Source organism: Notamacropus eugenii, chromosome 2, assembly GCF_028372415.1.
Source record: "Notamacropus eugenii isolate mMacEug1 chromosome 2, mMacEug1.pri_v2, whole genome shotgun sequence".
In the NCBI taxonomy this organism is placed as follows: Eukaryota; Metazoa; Chordata; class Mammalia; order Diprotodontia; family Macropodidae; genus Notamacropus; species Notamacropus eugenii.
Genome location: NC_092873.1, coordinates 440092374 through 440114249, shown reverse-complemented (window position 1 = coordinate 440114249; position 21876 = coordinate 440092374). Strand labels below are relative to the sequence as shown.

Below are 21876 nucleotides of genomic sequence, written 5' to 3'. Positions count from 1 at the left end.
TTCTTATTGGACCTGGGCCCAATTAACATTTTTGAGGCTTTGGTTGTACTGCTTTCACATTGTTTTCTTCTGAGTTTATATGTTGGTCTTCCCTGCCACTATAGAAACTTTTAATGGTCAAGTTCTTTTTTTTTTTGTTTTGCTCATTTTTCCAGCTTATTTCTTGACTTTGAGTTTTATGTTAAAGTTGGGCTCTGCTCACCTCAGGTGGGAAGAAAATGTCCCAAGCTTCAAGCTTTCTCATGTTGTTTTAAGAGACGGTTCTGGGGGACTGCAAGTTTTCAGGTGTTTTCAAGGTGGTGTGATATGGGTGAAGGTGTGGTCCCTGCTCTCCTGGTCTGTACTCTGATCTTTACTTGGAAAGAGCCTCTGCTCCACTGAAGCCACCCTGGAAGTAGGACCAGGTCCTCTTGTTTCCCTGCTGCTGTAAGCACTAGTGTTCTTCTCGGCCCTGAACTGTGACCAAGGCCTCTGCCATCGGGACTGATGAGAAGCACACCTCTCTTCCCTGGAACTGTGACCCAGAACTGTGTATGGACAACAGAATTACCAATCAGTGCCAAGTATACTCAGTGCCTACAACAGGTCGCCTGTAATCTCTTTCTGGCCAGTTGTCTGACCTCCTTACTGTCTCTGGGCTAAGAGCTCTCAAAGCTGCTGCTGATGCTTAAGCTGTGTGTGTGACCTCCAGATAGACTTCCAGTCTAGGGCCACAGACCTCTCCTGTGGATCTCTTAAGTCTGGAAAATTTTCTCATCCTGACCTTGTTGGCTCTACCATGCCAAAATCTGATTTGAGGCATTATTTTAAAGTTATTTGAAGAAGAATATTGAGAGTTCAACTGGGTTCCTGCCTCTAATCTACCATCTTGGCTCCCCCACCCAGAACTCATAAAAGTATTTTAAAAATTTTTTTAAATTATATTTTAAAAAACAAAGTATAGAAGCATTAAAATATTTTTCTACATGTGTATGTAAAGTTGTCAACTGGTAAAGCAATATGTGGCATACATATAAAATATTCCCTGAACATGTCTTCTTAGAAATAGTAAACAAAGCATGTTTACTGGACTGAAGTGGAAAGAAAACAACTAGGATCTTTTGCAATGCAAAAAGATTGTTAATCTTCTCGAAATAGTTCTGCACAGAGGACACAGATCCTTTGTTTTCAATCTCACTCATTTTAGACAGAATAGCAATCTTCAGCAATCATAGTAAGGAAAAGAAGTTGTGCACAATGTCTGCTGTCCAAGCTTGACATAGCCAACAAAAACAGAAATCATCCCTGTTTCTCACCTTACAAATATGCTGTTTATTCAGATACTATACAATAGTAACTTGCAGAATTTTCACTGACATTACACAGTGACAAGATCATCGAACCCGTGGCACAATTAGTTACTTTTGAGAATGGCTTTTATCATGCCTTTTAATAATGTCCATAAGATTATCACCAGTTACTAGGGCGCTCTGCGCCTGGTTCACTCTTTGCTGGTCTTTTCTCTTCTGTTCATGGAGATAAGGGGAGTTTAACAGCTGGGGAGGAAGAATGGAGCCTGTTGGCTTCACTCTCTTCACAATGTCCAAAAAAAGCTTCTTTGTGTTGTTGTTGATGAAAGTAATCGCAGTTCCATCATGACCTAATCTTCCTGCTCTTCCAACCTGTCAGTGAAATCCAAAGGATCATTTACAATCTTAGCCTCTATTCAAGTGGAAAGAAAAGGGAAGACATATAACTTTAGTAAGCTTTACTAATATTAGCTTCCTTGTTATCAAACCTTAAGAACAGAAATTACTTTTCAAAGAACCTAGGCTTCTTTGGTTAAATGGGGGATTATTTACCACCTTTAGAATACTAGTCCCGCCTGAAATGTGACACTAAAGTTATTTCATCGATGGCGTCTGAAAGCAATCAACTCTCATGGTATAGCATGATGAATTCCCAGGCAAAGAAATGAACTTATGAATTCCATAGGAACTTCTCTAACAGCTGAGTGGATTTCATTATTCAAAGTCCCCAACACCAGTGAAATAACAAGTTTGGTCTCCTCCTTCCCCAAAAGTGGACCTTGAGAGACTACGCAGACTTGACTGATTTCTATTCTAATTATTCAGAGATACATTTTATAGTCTGTTTCCAGAAATTTGTTAAAGTTGAGACTGGTTTTCCAAGTTTGGGTAGAGCCTTTTAAAGTTATTTAAAATTAACTTCAGTGTCACTGTACTTTGAAAAACTGTTGATGTTAATGCAAACATCAAATTATCTCTAACTTAAGCTAAGCAAAATAAACCCAAACTATTCTCAAGTGGGAAATAACTGCTACTTGCCTCAACCAATTCATCAACATTCTTGAAGCCAGGATGTCTGTCTGCCAGTACAACTAAAGCTCGTCAGCTACAAATAGGCATGTTTCCACATGTGGTCCATGATATATTCACACCAGTTGACAAACAGCATCCTCTACTTAAATACTGCTCTGTTTCTTTTTCATGGCATTGAAGGGACCCCGGGGTTTTTAAGCTCTGAGTTAGTCAAAAGCAAGCTTCGACAGGTCCTACCAACATGAAGTAAGATTTCAAGTTTAAGCCTGAAAATGGACAATGCATCTGTCCCCCAAGCAGTCTAGCCAGTTTCAAGGACAAAGACTACTAAGGTTCATTTTTTTTATTTCAGCAAACAGAACTGCCTACCAAGGTATGGGGAAGCTGCAATCTACCTTAGCACATTGATGAAAATCAAGGACCTTTTTTTTTTTTTAAAGTATAACCCTTAGATAGATTCACAATACTTATCAGTCTGACAAAAGTATTTTACCACACATTTCATACTTACTGTCATAGCACCCTATATTTATAAGTGATAACATTTTAAAGAATTACACTAATGCACAAATGATGCTAGAGAACTAAATGGTTCCTTTTGGATCATTTCTAACCCAGCCCCTTCAAGTGAAGTGACTTGTAGAAAGTCACAGAGCAAGTTACTGGAAGAGTAACAACTAGAATGTAGGACTCCCAATTTCTAACCCAATGCTCCTCCTACATAAAATATTCCTTCTTGTAAACATATTTTTAAAAATTTAATTATAACCTAGTTTCTTTAGGATTAAATCCATTTGTTTCAGGCAGGCCTCATACTAATTTGAGTTGTTGACTGACACATAGTAATATGCCTCACTTATTCAAGTCAAACTTCCAGGGCTCTCACCCGTAACCATCTGGAAATACATCTACAAATCTGGAAATTAAAAAACACATCACTCTGCTCAATGTTCCCCCCACCTCCAAAGCAACCAAAATAACTTGCAAAATCCATACAGTTTCATAGAAGAGACTTTCATCTTCACACAATAATAACCAGCACCATGTTCTACCCCCTAGCAAAATCTGAATGGCAGCAATAGTGGGTTACAAAAGTCAGGCATACTGACTGCAACCAGAAAAGGCAGCTGGCAACGAGGAAAGAAAAAAGAAAATTAAAACACACACACAAAACTAACAGTCTGAAGTCCTTTAGTGGTGAGCTAGCAGTTCCATATTCCTCAACAACACTGATACATTACAACCCAGCCTGACAATTAATGCCAATAAAGTTGACCCGGATTTGTCAGTACAATATAGTATGCAGGGCACTGGGCTAAGAGTCAGAAGATCTGAGTTCTTGTCCCACTTTTGCTGTGTAAGTCCTGTATAAATCATTAATATTTCTGGACTTTAGTTTCCTATCTACAGAATGAACATATTGGATCAAATAATCAAATTGATCTACACCTGTACACTCAGTGTACACTGATTGAAGCAGCAGGAAAGTATCAACTCCTTTTAGAAAGATTTCCCTCAAAATGGTTAAATTAAAAGAATGTTTCATTGGCAAAGTGAGCAAGTTTTGGTTATCTGAAAAATTCACCTCCATGGATCATCTCAAAAAAAAAAAAAGGTTTTATCATATAAATACACAGTCATAATAACTGTGCTTCCAATTCCCATAGGGTACCTAAAAATAGCTTCCAAGCAACTGGTGAGATAACTAGGCCAAACCCAGAGTTTAAAATCCAGGGCTGCTATCCTTAGCTCTGGAAACCAAACTAACTTGGAAGTTACTGCTCAGCCTGGGGTGTACACTGGTGCAACTCTCATTTCTCAGGTGATTTCTAGAGTTGCACATGTAAAAGCCAGATAAACCCTTCTCTCCAGAAGAGACAGAAGGCAGGACGGGAATATCTGACAGTGTCTCATTTCAGCAAACCAGTAACAAGGAATAGGCTCTGAAAGCCGTAAGCAGCTGCCAAATTGAACATATCTGCAGATGCAGAGTAGATGGCCTTGGCACAGAGCACAGATCCCAAAGTGTCCCATGTTACTACCCCACTTTTGGAGGCCCATCCTCTATCTCAGCAGGTGAAGACAACAGGCAAGAAGAGTCATTCATAATTAATTCTATTCTAATTCCAGCACACACTGGGCAAGGAAGTGTGCAGAAGGCTTTTGTGAGAGGGGAAAAGTTCTCTTTATGTTAGAACTCATGGTTGAGTATAAAATGGATGAAGAGCAGACTTAGACCAAACAGAAAGATTCTAAAGTGTTCTGCTTTGCTGGACATAATTGTAGTAATTTAAATAACAATCTCTAATGGAGATTAGAGGGAAGACTTGTATCAGTGGGCTTACAGAACCATTAGAGTGGCATATTTTAAAAGAGACCCTAAAAATAACTCCCAAAGAGAGGTTTAGGATATCATAGAGAATCTTTTTTTTTTTACCTGATGTACATATTCATCCATACTGGAAGGCATATCAAAATTGACAACCAATTTGACATTGATCAAGTCTAGCCCTCGGCCCAGGACTCCAGTGCTTACTACGACTTCATATTCTCCTTGAAATAATCCCTGTCAAAAAAGCAATACACATTGTTTTGCTGCAGTAATTAAAATATAAGCTTCTATATGAAGAATTAGAGTCTCAAGTATTTTACCTATATTTGAAGAATTAGCTCATATATCATCTCCTCCATGAAGCCTTCCAAGACATTTCCCAACCAGAACTTGTTTCATAACATTACAGAAAGAGCTTAAAGTGACCTTAAAAACCCTCTAGTCTGTATAAATTGTTTCTCACAGCTCTGAGATTCTGTAATGACCCCCTCATTTTACAAAGCTGAGGACAAGAGAGAATAAATGGCTTGCCCACTGTCATATAAGTAATGAGAATCAGTCAGATTTTGAACGTGAGTCCTCAGACTCCAAATGCAGTGCTTTCCCCACTCTAGCACGATGCTTCTTCCTCAGTGCCTGATTTCTTCTAGCATTTGTCCAAACCTTTCCAGATACTTATTTGATTCTATTTTGTGTTGTAATTACATGTGGACAGCTAGATGATGAAGATGGAGTGCTGGACCTGGAGCTTACACATCCAGCCTCAGATACTTATTAGCAGTATGAACCTGGACAAGTCACTTCACCCTGTTTGCCTCAGCTTCTTCATCTGCAAAATGAACTGGAGAAGGAAATGACAAACCACTCCAGTATCTTTGCCCATACTTATGTAAGCTCATTCCTGCATGAATGACAAGCCTATAAATGAAATCTTTCAAACTCAGAAAGACTTGCCAGACCCCATAATGGTTTCATAAAGATTTGAGAAATTGGGATCACTTTTATGGTACAATAAAGCATCAAAGAAAGATAACCCCCTTACACATACATACAAACATACATACAAGTTTAGCCAAATTCGTCTTGTCATTATTCATCGCACATAGTTCATCTCCTATTTCCAAAACTTTACACAGGCTATTATCCATGCCTGTAATGTCCTCCCCTATCACCTCTAATTCTTAGAAACCTTAATTAAACTTAAATCATGACCCTAAGTGGGGTCATGAAGAGTAAGGTACAACTGAAAAGACTGGACAACCACAAAAGTTCTGTGTGTACCTATCTTTTCTCCCCAAACTTACAGCAAATTTCTTGAGGGCAAGGTTCATAATGTTGATCACTCAGTACCAAGGCTAGTACCCTACATGTTATAAACTTCTTTGCTTCAGAGGAAACAGGCTCACATGTTTGCACTACATGTTTGTAGAGATGAGCCTCTTTATGATTCAAAGCAAGAATAACATACAAAATACAGGTCACAGAACTCTACAATTTGGTCTTACCCCCTCATTTCTAAAAGATAAGAACAAGAAGGTCGAAGGAAATGATTTGCTTCCATATTATAAGAAGGAAGTACCTTCCTCATGAGAAAAGAGCTTAATAAAGAGGATTTCTGTATAATGTGACTCAGGGATCCCTGCAATGATTTGCTAATGTTAATTTTGGTAACATTGTAAACAAAGAGTGGGGAGAAAGTCAGGAGATTCCCACACAGTGTTATACTAAAAAAAAAAAAGGAACCATCCTTTCAAATATACATGTTCTTCATGGGTAAGACTTACCTATATTTCTTCAAATACTACATCTATTTCAGTAACTAGTCAATCCAAATCCATCTTCCTTTCTAGAAAACCAACATTTTGGGGTGAGGAGCAGAAACTAACCTTGGAGAGGGGAAGGATTACAAAGTGATGGAACCAGCAGAATTTAAATTCCTTGATGCAAGACTCTCATTTTTGTTTTAGTACCAAGCACAATGCCATGCATTTAATAAATGTTTGCTGAATTAAATATAGATTAGGATTATATATATATATATAGAGAGAGAGAGAGAGAGAAAAACAGAGAGAGAGAGAGAGGAGATTAAATCGGTACAAACTGGTTAGTTCTTCTTAATCCATGTATCAGTGGTTTTATAGCTTTAAACCCAAGACGCTGTCATTTTTTTTGCAACTTTTTCATATATTCCCAAATATAAAGTGCTATACCTTGCTCTAAGTAAAAATAAAACTAGATTCTGAGCAGCCATGAAGACCTATAGATAACAGTGTGCAGCAGTCAGAATTAAAAGAATATGACAACTTAGAGCAAGGGTTGGCAAACTATGGGAACTGGGATTTGTTTGAATGAACAGATAATTCTAAATTCTTAAAAAATCTGTTCTTTCAAGTAACTTAAAAATTCCCATAATTCCTAGTAATCTTGCCAGTATGATTAACTAATTTAGTACAGCTCTTGTGCAAATGATGACAATTTCAAAATGAATGGAATTTAAACTCATGAGGATTTGTCATCTACCTCAAAGATGAACAATAAACTTCATTTAAAGCCTTAGGGTAACACTAAAATCAGTAAGAATTGGGTAGCAATGCATAAGTGAAAATGGGAGACAGTGTGTTTGGTTTTGTTTGGAAGTAACACACATAACAGGAGAGTCAAACCTGCAATATCCTTGTTCTTTCTACTTGTGTCTTATCTGAATGCATAGAAATGCTTTGCAACCCAGTGATCTTATGAACTGCATCACTCAAAAGGTCAGCTCCTAGTTTGCAGTCCACGAACACTAGCACTGGAGGCTTAAAGAGTTTCTCATCCTGAAAGAAAAAATGGTTTTAAAAAACTATTTTAGGTTATTCATATTACACAGCCTAAGGTAGAAAATGCTTCTGAGTATGTTACATTTAGCAAACTGATTAAACAGCTATTACAACTGATATGACATAAAAAGAGGTTTTTTCCAACAAACATCTTGCTTAAAATATTCTCCCAAGTGTCCACAACCTAGTTTTTTCCTTTTCTCAGAAGACAGAACTAGGGATAGACCCATATACTTCTTACCCCCTTAAGGATAATAGAATATTAAAATTTTACAAGACACTTCTAAAGGACTTATGATGAAAAATGCTAATCACCTCCAGAGAAAGAACTGATGGAGTCTGAATGCAGATTGAAGCATACTTTTTTTTAATTTCACTTTTCTTGATTTTTTTTGGTCTGCGTTTTCTTTTGCAATATGGCTAATATGGAAATACGTTTTGCATGACTATATGTGTAAAAGTGCATCTTCTCAAGGAAGGGGCAGGGTAGGAAAGAAGGGAAGGAATTTAGAATTCAAAAATTATTAAAAAAATGAATGTTAAAAATAGGTTTTTACATGTAATTGAGAAAAAAATCAAAACATTCTTTTAAAAGGATTATAAAACGTTCACCCTTGATTTAAATTCTAAAAATAAAAATAAGTGTGGTGCTAAATAAAAAGAAATTTTTTTCTTTTCACTTAAAATTAGTTTATAACCCCAGACAAGTGAGTTAAATATCCTTGGGAGGTTATTGTAGAGAAGATACTTGTTTCAATAAGGTAAACCTCTTTCTTGGGTGGGAGGGTCCCATTCATTAAAACAAGTCACACTTAATCATTAAGAAAAAAATGCAAAAATCTCTCTCTCTCCCCCTCTCCCCTGCACTTTTCTGCCCCAGCATCAATGTACTGACAAGAATCATAAGCACACTTTAATGACCACACTTTAAATACTTCCTGCAGAGGGATAAGTATCACATATAACTGAAGTACTCTAGTTATTCAGAACTTATATGGCACAGAAGAGAGTGCTGACCTTGGAGTCAGAAAGAACTGACTTGGAATCTTCCTCATGTACACACTAGCTCTGAGACCCAGGGCAAATAACTGAACCAGTCTCAGCCTCAGTTTCCTCATCAGTAAATGAAGGGGTTGACTCAGTGGCCTTTTAAGGTCTTTTTAAGTTCTCTGAGATCTCAGCTCTAAATACATGGATCCTAAGTGTTAAGATGTTTCTATATGCAAATTCTAGAAAATTAAGGGAAAAAGAATGTCAATTTTAAACTTCAGCTCTAAAAATGTAATTTTCTTATGACTTTCAGGAAAAGCTAGGAAAAAAGTACAGGTTCAATCAAATGTGATTTTCATACCAATTCTACCTAAAGTCATTATTGTAAAAATTAAAAGGAAAAATTGTTCCCATTATCTGCCAGACTTTAAATGTAAAAATACATTTCTCTACTCACATTTAAGATCTCAAATAACTTTTTCTTTTTGGAGGGTTCTTCCACCCACAAAATAATCTGGCGGACACTGGGACAGGGCAGGTTTTTTTCTCCAATGATAATTCTCACAGGATCATGCAGAAGTTGGCTTGCCAGACGTTCTATGCTTGCTGGAATTGTGGCAGAAACCAAAAGAGTCTGACGATCAAGAGGAGTATTTTCCAAAATGTCAAGGACTTGCTGTTGAAAGCCCATCTTTAACATGGTATCAGCCTAAAATGAAATCATCATAAAGTTACAAAATACTACACTTATAAAAACAGTGTGTGACACTTCAGCATTGTGAACATCCATCACTGTTTCTTAAGAGATACACACACACACACACACACACACACACACACACACACATACACACACACACACACACACACACACACACACACACACACACACACACGTGTCCTTCCCTCCCCCTCTCCACTCCCCTGCCCTAGCAATTTCTTTAGGCCTTTCTTTGCTGTTGGAGAGTTTCCAGGGCCAGGAGCAAAAGCTGCACCTAATTCTCTGCAGAAAGTCATCCTTCCTAACTCTTCATTCAAATATTTCCTGGCACTCAAATATTTAAAATATTTGGCAGTTGTTCTCTAGATGTAGCTTGCAAATGTATCTTAATATTATCACTTCATTCCACTTTTTTTAGAGTCACTCACATGTGGAAAACTGACTGCCACAAACAAATATCACCTCTAAAGCAGACATGTATGCGCACAGAAAACTGAGCCTAGTGGGAAGTGTATTCTATCCCTCACCGAATGACTACCATAGGACTTAGGCATTCTCTCTGAATTTTTGTTTCTTGTGTATAAATTTAGGTAATAATACTCCCTATCCAATTACAAAGAAAATGGAAAAGATAAGTCATCATTCCCTTCAGAAGTAAAAGGGGCATGAGAGAGTGGATGCTAAAATGGAAAGCTCCCTGGACAAGAAGTCAACAACTGACTTCTGGTCTTGCTCCTGAGACTTCCTAGGAGAGGGCAAATTATGACCTTTCCGAGTCTCAGTTTCTTCATCTTTAGGTAAAATGGGGGAATAATTCTGGTACCACCTATCTCACAAGGTTGCTGGGAAGAAAGTATTTTATAACAAAGATAATAGGTGACACTGATGTAGCATTTTAGTGCTTACAAAACACTTCACATAAATTAATTCACTAATAACTATATAAATTCAAAATATTATTAAAGATAATAACTTCATATACTTTGGTATTGCATTATCTTATTTAAATGGGTGATGGCTATTAAATAGTTTAAATATACATTGCAATATAAACGTGAGTTATTGCTCTTACCCTGAAGATAAAAGAGCCCAGAGTGAAGAAGACAACAGATTCAGTGGACAAGAGAACACAAGCTTAAGTCTCCCTAGGCTTCACTGCCAAAATTCTTAGACAGCACAGCCCTGGCTGCTTCCATTTCATCCTCCTTCATTACACCCTTAATGTCTTGTTATCTGGCTTCCAATATCAATATTTTGCCAAAACCACTTTCAAATGTCAACAATTCCAAAAATATTATCCTTCCAGGAAGATCCAAAACTCTTTCCCCAGTCCTCACCCCTTGTCACCTGTCTGTAGCACTGAACACTGCCCCTGTAACTCTGACTTCTGCGATACTACATAATCAAAGCTTTTATTTCTCTGTCTCATTCACTGGCTCCTTCTCAAATTCCTTATGCGAGCCAATCCCTCAACCTCCAATCAGTTACTGGCCCCTGCTTTTTTTCATTTAAAAAATGTTTTAATGATGATTTCCATTTCTTTTTATACAACAGTCATTTTCTAGCATACCTCCATACCCATAGAACTCTTATCTTGTAACGAAGAACCTCTGCTTTTCTTCATACATTCTCTCCCTCAGATAAATTTTCCTATCTCATGACTGCAATCACTACCTCAATCAATCAGTCATCTATTAAGCACCTATTATATGCCAGAAATCATGCTAGACCCTGGGGATACAAGTACAAAGAATGACATGATCTCTACTCTAAATGGACACATTCTAATGAGGGAGACAAATACATTAAAAAAATACAGCATAAATAAAAGTTAATTTGTATTGTACATAAATTTACACACAAACATATATACACATATATCAAACAGAGTTAAATACAGAGCACTACTTGGAAGAGGACACTATACTTGGTGAGGAATCAAGAAAGGCTTCTCTGATGATGATTCCAAATCTATTCCAGGCTCCCTATTTTCAGCTACCTACATGATATCTGAAGGTCCTTTGTCATCTCAAATTTGACATATGTAGACTACAGTCATTCTCTTATCCCTACCTGACCTGCTATTTAAAAAGAAGATGACACTACTATTTCCCAACCCCTCCTTTCATATCTCATCAGTCGCTAAATCCTGTTGATTCTTTTTTACATTCACTCCTTTCTCCAGATTGCTCCTTATACTGCTCTAGTTTTAGCTCCCAACTCATCACACCTGCAAGCATTCCTACCACAGCTTCTGCTGGTCTTCCTGAAACCTGGTCCAACTCCTCTTCATTCACCTTGTATACTGTTGTGCGTGTGTGTTCGTCCTTCGTTTCCAAAGAAGACCATGCCATCAGAGACATGACTTGCACTTCACTTTATTTCGAATGAGGGAGAGCTGTGCAAGTCACCAGCCTCACTTCTCCTCCAGAGCCATCTGAATCCAGTGACCAGATATTCATCAGGATGACTGGAGATGACCCAGGATGAGGCAATTGTGGTTAAGTGACTTGCCCAAGGTCACACAGTTAGTGAGTGTCAGTGTCTGAGGTGAGATTTGAACTCAGGTCCTCCTGACTCCTGCATTGGTGCTTCATCCACTGCACCACCTAGCTGCCCCCTGTATACTGTTACAGCCAAACTCAAGTCCCTAAACAATACTTTGCTCAATTAGCTCCAAGAGTTTCCCACCACAGCAAGTTCAAGCTCTTCTGTCTAGTTTTTAAGGCCCATCACAATGTGATTCCCCAGTCCTATCTATCCAACCTGATTTCCCTCTAGCTCCCAAGACAAACCTCAGCTTCTATCTCATAGAACCCACAGCATACATACTTTCTCCTACTTTTGTCTTGCTACATGCTTCTCCCCCACCTCTCTGGTCATACATACACTATGTTCAAGTCCCAAATTCGAGTGAAGCTCTCTAATGACAAGCATATTAATTTCATCCTGCTTAATTTCTTTTAAATTTATTGTCTATACAAAAAACAAAAACAAAACCGTAGCACAATCATCTCCTATTCACTAATTTTCCCCAACTGCACAATTTAGCACTGCATTAGAGTATAATGTTTCAGATAGCATGCTGTCCTGTTCATTTCCTTCCCCAAAGAGAGTATAAGCTTCCTGTGAATCAGAACTGTCTCATCTGACCTTTATACAGTATAACACTTAACAGAGTACAGGACATTCCATAGAGACTCCAGCAATACTAGGAATAAAAAGAAATCAAGTGAAGAACATTGAGGATAAAATGTTTCAAGTTTAATACAAAACCAATTTATTAGACTTAAAATTTGAGAACAATTTGCAACCTTTCCTAACCAACCAATGTGGCTGACCCAAAGTTTGAGATCCCATATAACCTATATGCAGTATAATCTATAAAATTTTGGTGTAAAGTCAGCCTTGATAATTCATTCTCTTAAGGTATTGCAGGACAAGCTAAGATAAGATCAAGTTCCTGCTAATCAAGAAGCATCTGTTTATTTTTTTTAATTTTTATTTTCAGTTCCAAATTCTCTCCCTCCTACTCCCCCACCTCAATCTTCCCCCGCCCTGACTCCTCTCACTCTCCTCCACCTGTAGAGAAAGCAAGAAACACAATATCCATTACACATATGAAGTCATGTATAAAATTGAAAAGAAAACCAAAGGTTAGTGAAAATAAGGATGTAATTTTTTTCCCATATAAATTCACAGATTCCGTAAATCAATCCACAGATCTGTTAGAGGTCCTAAGACAGCAAGTTAAGAACCTCTGTATCTAGAGTCTTAGGTTTTCAACATTAAAAGTTGCTTCAAATCACATTATGCAATTTAGCATTTAAAAAAATATATACATATATTTTAAAACACTTACTTCATCTATGACTACTATTTTTATACCACTGAGTTCCACAGAGCTCTGTTTCATTATTTCCAGAAGTCTCCCAGGAGTTGCTATTATAACCTTATAGAAAGAGGGAAGGCAAAATTAGAAGGTGGAAAAAAAAATCAGATCATTTTTTTGGGTTGAGACCTATGATTTCATGTATGTTGGGGCAGTCCCTCCTGACTTCCAATAAATTACATATGGCAAGTCAACAAAAGGCCAAATACAGTGTTATTCTACCTTTCAAATATACCACAGAGTAATTCAATGTCAAGAACAGCACAGTAGGCAGATCCTGAGTGTGCCAAGCACAAGGGCACAGTAGGCAGAGTAGGTGCTTTATAAATGTTTACTGAAATTGCAGAGATGGAAGAGATTATCAATTGCAATCGCAAATGGACAATACATCCTTCTACCAGGGCCATTCTTCTATACTTATTGGGATAGTTATCTAGTAGTCATCGAGCCTCTATCTGAAGAACTCCTGGGATGAGAAACTCACTACCACCCACTTTGAGGCCACTCTACTTAAGAAGTTTTCTTCTATTGAGGCAAAATGGAGCTTCACTACAACAAATACTCTTACCTCCTAGTTCTACCCTCTGGAGCTGAGAAGATCAAGTTTAATTCTTCTTTCATCTAACAACCCTGCAAATGCTTGAAGTCTGCTCTCATCACTCCCTGCCCCCTCCACCAAATCTTCTCTTCTTCAGGCTAAATGTCCTCTGAGAATCCAGAAAAACCCCCTTTGGTTTTGTTGAGGCCTTTGGGGCACTTGTTGCAGGATGCTTCTGCTTTAGATGTGCCCATTCTACCTATCCTTTTCTTGAAACTTCTATGCCACATATATATACAGGTGGGGCCTTCCTAGCTTCTCCCTGCCCAGGACCTCAGAGACAGAACATGAATGAGATGCACCTGAGAATTTTTGCTCTCATTATACAAATCCATGGTGCATCCCAACATCATGAAACTGCCCTAATGTAGAAGTGACAAGGATCTAGACATCCTGCCCATCATCCAAAAGGGAGCAATTAGAGACTAGCAGATCCTGAGTGTGCCAAATACAAGGGCAATCTCTTGTAGTACCATCACTGACCACTGGCCCCTCTTCCTCATCCTGCTCTGAAAAGCACTGTGAATGGGGTTTCAGCAACCTCGTTGCTTATGACTTTAATTACCTCCATCTCTGGAATGTCTCACATTAGGCCCTAAGCCTTCTCTTAAAACACATCATAATAAATGCCTATTACATTAAGCATTACTACTCTGTACTCTTATAAAAATATCCCTATATCCCCAGATCACTGGAACTAACTGGGATATCAATGGTTCCTTCAACTAACCCTTGTAAGGCATGATTTCCAGTCTTCTCAATGTTCTGGATGCCTTCCTCACGACTCACTGCAATCTGTCAATGTCCTTAAAGTGCTGTGCCTAGAATTGAACAGAATACCACAGGTCTGGTGTGATGGGATAGAGGGCAGTGGAGCTATAAACTCCCTAGTTTTGGACACTCCATTTTCATTCCTGCAGTTTGTGTTGGCATTAGCTTTGGGGCTACCATGTCACACTGTTGATTCATATTGAGCCTGCAGCCCAATAAAGAAAGCCAAATTTTTTTCTCAGACCTCTACCATCTAGTCAAATATCTTCACTTTCACCCCTGCTCAGTTGGTTTTTTTGGATCCAGGTGTCAGATTTTACATTTCTATTACACTTCACCTTATTAAATTCAGTGTCTCATTCTAACCTATCTAGACCACTTTTAGATCCTCATTCTGTCATCTGACATGCTTCATGTGATGATGCTCTTCAATGCCTTCATCCAAGTCATTGTTAAAAAAATATCAAACACAACAGTCAAGGACAGGTCCCTTGGGTACTCCACTAGAGACTTCCCACCCCAATGACACTGACCCATTAAACAATATTCTTTAGGCAGGCTTACATAATTAACGACAAATCTATATAACAATATCATCAAACCCATATTAGTACAGTAGAGAGAGTGCCAAGACTGGAGTCAGGATGACCCAAGTTCAAATCTGGCTGTGTGACCCTGGGCAAGTACTCAGTTTCCTCAACTGTAAAGTAGGGATAATAATGGCACCTACGTCCCAAGTTGTTGTGAGGATCAAATGAGATAATAATCAATAAGCACTTAGCACAGTACCTGGCACACATTAAGTTCTGTATAAATGTAAGCTACTGTGAGTATTGTTACCTACATACCTTGCAGGGCTGTTGTATCAAACGAGATAATATTTGTAAAAAGGATATAAGTAAGTTTGTAAAAATTTCCTTTACGAGATATTATTCTCTTTCATAAATTTTCCATCAAGTAAATATGCTTTTCCCTTAGCTCAGTGCCTGGCACATAGTAGATGCTAATAAAGTCTTATCCTTTCTCCTCCTTCTTGCCTACAAAGAAATCACAAGAAACTTTGCCAAATGCCTTGTTAAAATATAGAAAGAATATGCCAATGGAATTCCCTTCATCTACCAGTCTAGTTACCTGTTCAAAAAGGAAATTAAGTTAGTCTTGACACACTCTTGATGAACCCTCTCACTGATCGCCACTTCCCTTTATAAATGCTCCTTCTTTCTTAGCCATACAATCAGTTGCTCTATTCTCCTTTAACATACACCTTGAAAATACTGTTTATCATTTCTACACAATTATTTTACATTTATTGGGAAGAAAACATTCCACAGAAAACATATTTAGTGTTAAATGTCTGCTTGGAAAGTCTACCTGAAACTAAATCCTACAATTTCCTCTAAATGTAAACTTTCCTCTTTGCTTGTAAAATTCCACCTTGGTTCTTACCTTAACATTCTGTTTCAAGCGATAGAGTTGGGGAGGTAAAGGCAAACCTCCAACAAGCAGGACTGTTTTCATGTTTGGCAGGCCACACATTAGCTCCTTAGCTTGTCTCTCTATCTGAATGGCTAATTCCCTAGTTGGAGTGAGAATAAGTGCTGATGGAGTTCCGTTCTAGAAATACAGGAAGGAAAAAAAGAGACCGTCAAGAATACCAACCATTCAATCGTTTTTATCCCTGGGAGGACTCCTTTCACCATTATCCCTTCCTGACTTTTCACCTTGTCTGTGCATTCCATTTACACCATTCTTTCTTCATTCTTGTTCTGCTATTTGCCAACCTGTTTCTCTCAGCCCAACACTCTTTGCTTTATTCTCAGGTTATTTCTTCTATATTCTCAAGCAAGCAATTCCTTCCCTTCTTGTGTTAGCCTATTACATTCTTTCTTATCCTTTAAGACCAGCCTCAAATGTTATCTCCTACAAAAAGTCTTCCCTCATCCTGCTGTTAGGATAGGATAGGCCTTGCTTCTAAGATATCCCATAAAGTTTTGTTTTGTACATGATATGTATTATGGCTGCCAGTATCCTGTCCTCTATTAGACTATAAGCTTGATGAAAGCAGAAACAATGCTTTATCTAAATTTCCCATCTCCCCTACCATCCAATACAGTGATCTGCAGGCATTTAGTGTTTATTATTGCTGTCTTGGAAAGAAGTAGGCAATGTGAGTAAGCTGTAATGCTTTTTATTGTTCACGAACGAATGGGCAGCTATCTAGTTTAATTCTAGAAAGACTAAAAGATGTAAGGCTTCAAGCAGAGTTCAGATATTCTCCCTTTCACCATCAGTCATACTTTTATGATGTTCTCTATTCCTCCCAAGCCTCCAGAGGTATTTTTAAGTGGGGGAAAAATGGTCAAAATTGCTTCTCAAAAGTGGGGAAGAAGGAATAATTTCATTCCCAAATATATTTGATCATCTGTAGGACCTAATAATTTTTTGGATCATTCTAGGGATGCTACAGGATCCCTAGAACCCTTGGAGTGATTTTATTTTAGATTTTGAACTCACACCTCTGAACTACAAAATTTGCTGAGTTTACTTATAAAAGATAAACAATTGAAAAATTTATTTGGTCACCATTTGTTTTAATACAGAAGAATACTTGAACCCACAAAAAAAATTACTGATACCAGTTAACAGTGCAATATACCCAATGTAGGTAGTTCCTTTGACTTTTTTAATTGGTACACAAAAAAAGTTTTATGTTTTGTTTTTATATATTCTGTCCAACACATTTATATATTTATAAATTTACTTAATACATACTGTATATTTAATTTATATATTTTTACATATAAATTTATATATTCTGTCCCACATCCATGTTTCCATGTATACTCAATGTAGCCTCTAAGGCTGAGATGCAACAAAGTATAAATCAATTCTCTCCTGCTTGTGCTGATTGGGGCCTAACAAATCAACACCAAGAAAACCAGGCAGCAACACACAATTTATATGTGGAATCACTGATTATAGCAAATGGGAAACATAATGAATGCTGTGGACAAGCTCACTTACCTTGGCAGTATACTTTTCAGGGATGTACACACAGATGATGAGGTGGACATACATACTACTAGAGCTACTTCAATGTTTCGGAGACTCCAAAGAAAAATGTGGAAAAGAAGAGGTATTAGACTGCCTACTAAAGAGGTCTACAGAGGTGACCTCATTGCTATATGCCTGTGAAACCTGGACAGTATACCAGTGAAACTGAATCACTTCTACCTGAATTGCTTTAGGAAGATTCTGAAGGTCACCTGGCAAGATAAAGTACCAGATCCTGAGGTCCTTTCTTGAGCTAAACTGCCAAGCATTCAAACTTTTCTGCAGAGAGCAAAACTCCAATGGGCTGGTCACATTGTTCGAATGTCAAATGTAAATTTGCCTAAAAGACTATTTTGTGGAGAACTCACACAAGGCAGAAGAAGTGATGTAATGACACTCTCAAGGTCTCTCTGAAAAACTTAGGTATGAATTGTGAGACATGTGAGACACTGGCAAAAGACTGCCCGGCATAGTGTGCCTGCATCAAAGAAGGTGCTCTGTTCTATAAGCAAAGCAGAATTGCAGCAGCTCAAGAGATATGTAAGAGGTGCAAATTTATAGACTTTTCCACTCCAAATATTCACACAGACTATTTGTGCCCAAGCTGTGGTAGAGCTGAGCTCACACTGGTCTGATGAGCCACAGTCAGACACACTGTACTCTGACCCCAAAACAGTGATGTCATTCTGGTCCTCTTCAAGAAGGAAGGACAAAACCCAACAAATATGCCTGCTTCCTTCTGAATTATTTATTTTTTATTTATAGACTCCCTTCCATCAGCTGATTGTTCTATATATACATATATAGGTATGTGTATACTCTGATTTGTAGTATTCATAATTTCATTCAAATTTCTGGATAAATGTTACAAAAAGTACTAATTGGAAATCTGACAAGAAATTTTCTTTGTGAGATATTATTCTCTTTCACAAATTCTCCATCAAGTAAATATGCTTTTTCCTTAGATTGTGCTTTTAAGTAAATATGAAATAAATACCTAGCTGTCCACGGTGAAGTCTTTGTTTCAACCTGGCATTTTACGTGTTTTATTCTGTAATTTCTGAAGGAGCTGACTGCTCTTGACTACATTGGTTTTTTTGTTGCTGTTTCAGCTATGTCAGACCCTTATGACCCTATTTGGGGTTTTCTTGATAAAGATACTGGAGTGGTTTGCCATTTCCTATTCTGGCTTATTTTACAGATGAGGAAATTGAGGCAAACAGGGTAAAGTGACTTGCCTGGGGTCACACAACTAATAAGTGACTGAGGCCAGGTTTGACTTCAAAAATAACAGAATGAATTATTTCTGGTTTCTTTGGTTAAGATTTCTAATACTTCTTTTTAAAAAAAGGTCACTACCCAGTAGTTCTATTCCTGTCTTTGCAATGTGTAAGTACAGTATATTAAGGGAATAGGAGATCAGATTGTACATGTGAACTTTAACTTACTTTTTCCAGAGCTCTGATGATAACAGGAAGTAGGAAAGCCGCCGTTTTTCCTGAGCCTGTGTCAGCACTGCACACTATATCCCTTCCCAAAAGTCCAATAGGAATCATCTGCATCTGAATGGGAGTTGGAACTTCATAGCCTGACTTTTTCAAGTTGCAATTCAAGATGTCAGGGAAACCACAATGTTCAAAGTCTATGATAGGCCTTGGAACTTCCTGGCCCTGTACTGAAATTCCTAGCTGTAGCTTAAGGTTCTCAACCTGGTCATCCAGAAGGCTTAAAATAAAGGAGTGTTCCTTATAGGCATAAAAGGCATCAATTGGGGGAGATTTAGGCTCAGAGCTGGCTTTTTGGAGCTTTACATTTTCTTCCTTTTCTGTAACTTGTAAAAGATGCTTTGCTTTACATTCCAAGCTACAAACATCTGCATCAGTCTTATCACAAATATATTCTCCATAACGACCACAGACAACACAGACAGGCTCCCCTGGTTCTGCTAAACGCTGGGTTTTAGCAAAAGATTTTATTGGCTCTTCTGGAACACAGCTGTCTTTAGCACTCTGTTCAGGTCCACCTAAACAAACTGCAGCAAAGAGACCATCCGAATCTGGCAATGAGCCTAATTCAGGGCTGTTCCCCAATGATGGTGCTGAGGTTTCTTCCCCGACTAAGGCAACATTTGGGATCTCTCTGTCTTCTTCTGATGACAGCTTTTCTCCTTGTGGTTTAAGTTTCTTAGCCACACCACTCTTGTCATCATCAGAAACATTCCGTTTGACTTTCAGAGATCTTGGAATAAACATCCTTCAGTATGCTGTTGAGGAAAAGCTATAATGAAATTTATTCCCTCCCTCCACCCCATTCCCAAGTCATTCTTTCCAAAAAAAAAAAAAAGCACTAGAGTACTATATATGGCACTGGATTTAAGAGTCTGGAAGCCTTTTCTAACCCCTCCTAATTCTAGTGCCTGCTTTCTCTTAATTATTTCCTATTCATCTTGTACATAGCTTGTTTGTACAAACTTGTTTGCAAGTTGTTTCCTCTCATTAAATTTTGGTCTCATTCAGGGTTGACTGCCTTTCTCTGTACCCTAAGCTCTTAGCACAGTGCCTGGCATACAGCAGGAGCTTAATAAATGCTTAGTGACTAGAGGAATACAATGAAATACTGCATTAAAAAGTATTCAGGATTTTATCCAGTGCCATCAGTTATCCAAAAAGTGAATTCAGTAACTACCTGTTGGTGGCTAGTGGGTTAATTTCATTAAAAAAATCAAATGCCATCTAACTTTTGGGGTAACTCCAGTTTCGTTTTCAATCAGGACGGAAGGGACACTCTCCCAGCTCCTGGACCATCGGAGACGCAGCAGGCTTCACCTAATACGTTAATGGAAAGGGCGAAAAGACAGAAACCCTCTGTAAGGGTTATAAGCCTTTCGTGTTTGATTTTTCTGTAATCATTCACGTTTTCAAAAAGAAAGGCGGGCACTGGCACGGGTTCTCTTTCAAACTTCTAAAAAAATTCTTTCCGCAAAAGCTGGAGGATCAATGGCTAAATTCCACTTTGTAGTTAGTTCGGTCCCCTTCCGCACCACGAAGTCAGCAACTCTTCGGAGCGGGAGGTCCGCATAGCGGCCCCTCCCCTTTCCTCCCCTCCCCAGCCCCTCTACACATAAGCCGCACTCCGAGACCAGCCCAAGCAGGCCGGGAGGGGGCGGGGCGGGGCGGGGCGGCGATCGGCCCCGCCCCGCCCCTCCCGCGGAAGGCGGGCAGCTCCCGGCTGCGCAGCCGCAGCCGCAGCAGAAGCGTAGCCCGCGCCGTAATCTCCTCATCCTCCCCCCAACCTCGTCCCGCAGCTGCACGTCAGCGGCGTTGCTAGGATACGGGGAGGGGTATGGAAGTAAGGGCGTCCACCAGAGGTGCCGCAAGAGTAGGGAAGGGACTTCCTCTCCTCGTTTTCCTCCTCCTCTCTTCCTCCATAGGGAGGGAGGAGAGGACAGGAAAGAAGAGAAATCGTTCCTCCTCCTCCTCTTGGAGCGGCTCCGCGCTCAGGGCCATCTCACCCTCCGAGGTCCTCGGGCGCGTCCGCTCCTTCGTGGGGACCCCGGCTTCGCCGAGGCTCCGGACCCGAGCCGCGCCCGGCCTCTGGGGCTGCCAGTGCGCACGCGCACACGCCGGCGTGCCTTCCCTCCTCTCGGGGTTCCCTGCGGGCGAGCCGAGGAGGCCGGAGGACCGCGCGAGGGAACCCCTGGGTGAGGGGAGGGGACTCGGCGGGGGCGAAGGCCGCGTTCGGCTGGGCAAAAAGGGAAGAGCCGCCGACACCACGGGGAAGACCCGGAGCGAGCGCGCATTTCCGGGGCCGGACTCGGGGCGGAGCATGCGCAGAGATGGACGCCTTCCAGCTGGGGAGGGCTCACGATGGGGGGAGTGGGATCAGCTGCGGCCTCGTACCTGGGGCTAGGCTGGAGACGGTGGGGCGTCTGGGAGTCGGGTCCACCAGCCCGTAGGAAGCGCTCACTGCCCACCGGGCTCTGCGCTGTACAGATACAAACGAAAAGAAAGGCCCTGCCCCCAGATGACTGCCCTTCTAGACACGTGGAAGGCCGCCGAAGGGGGCAGGGTGCCCAGCCCGAGCATGGTAGGGGATGCCCCGGAGGGTCAGCAGTGCAGGCCTGGTTGGCCTGGGCACCGCCCTGAAAGTGGGAGGTCCGGCAGGACCCCAGCAGAAAGGGGGAGAGTTCAGGGGGTGGAGGTGAGTGAAGCCCGGGGGGGGGTGATGAGGTGGAGAGAGTCCATAGTTAGGGTGCAGCGTGGGGAGGGGAGAATCCGTCCTCGGTGTTGGCCGTGCGCTGTGTTAGTGTCTTGGTCCAGTCTCAGCCTCAGTTCCTCCTCCGAGGTCCCTTCCAGCTCTGAATCTTTGATCTTGGGGT

General features: G+C 39.9%; 1 protein-coding gene across 4 annotated transcripts; it reads right to left on the bottom strand.

Annotated features, from left to right (window-relative positions):
* Positions 1 to 1287: 1287 nt before the first annotated feature.
* On the bottom strand, positions 1288 to 21504 carry DDX59 (DEAD-box helicase 59). Of its 4 annotated transcripts, XM_072648265.1 has the most exons (9): positions 21010 to 21095; positions 20184 to 20323; positions 18947 to 19761; positions 15891 to 16058; positions 13046 to 13135; positions 8920 to 9171; positions 7317 to 7469; positions 4759 to 4887; positions 1288 to 1661 (listed from the first exon to the last, which is right to left on the bottom strand). In XM_072648265.1, the coding sequence occupies exons 3-9, from the start codon at positions 19748 to 19750 to the stop codon at positions 1398 to 1400; spliced, it is 1860 nt and encodes a 619-aa protein (XP_072504366.1). In that variant the 5' UTR covers positions 19751 to 19761; positions 20184 to 20323; positions 21010 to 21095; the 3' UTR covers positions 1288 to 1397. The 4 variants fall into 4 exon arrangements, with proteins under 4 accessions (XP_072504366.1, XP_072504369.1, XP_072504367.1 ...); XM_072648268.1 differs by lacking the exons at positions 20184 to 20323; positions 21010 to 21095 and adding an exon at positions 21398 to 21504; XM_072648266.1 differs by lacking the exon at positions 20184 to 20323 and having other exon boundaries at positions 21010 to 21148.
* Positions 21505 to 21876: the final 372 nt, after the last annotated feature.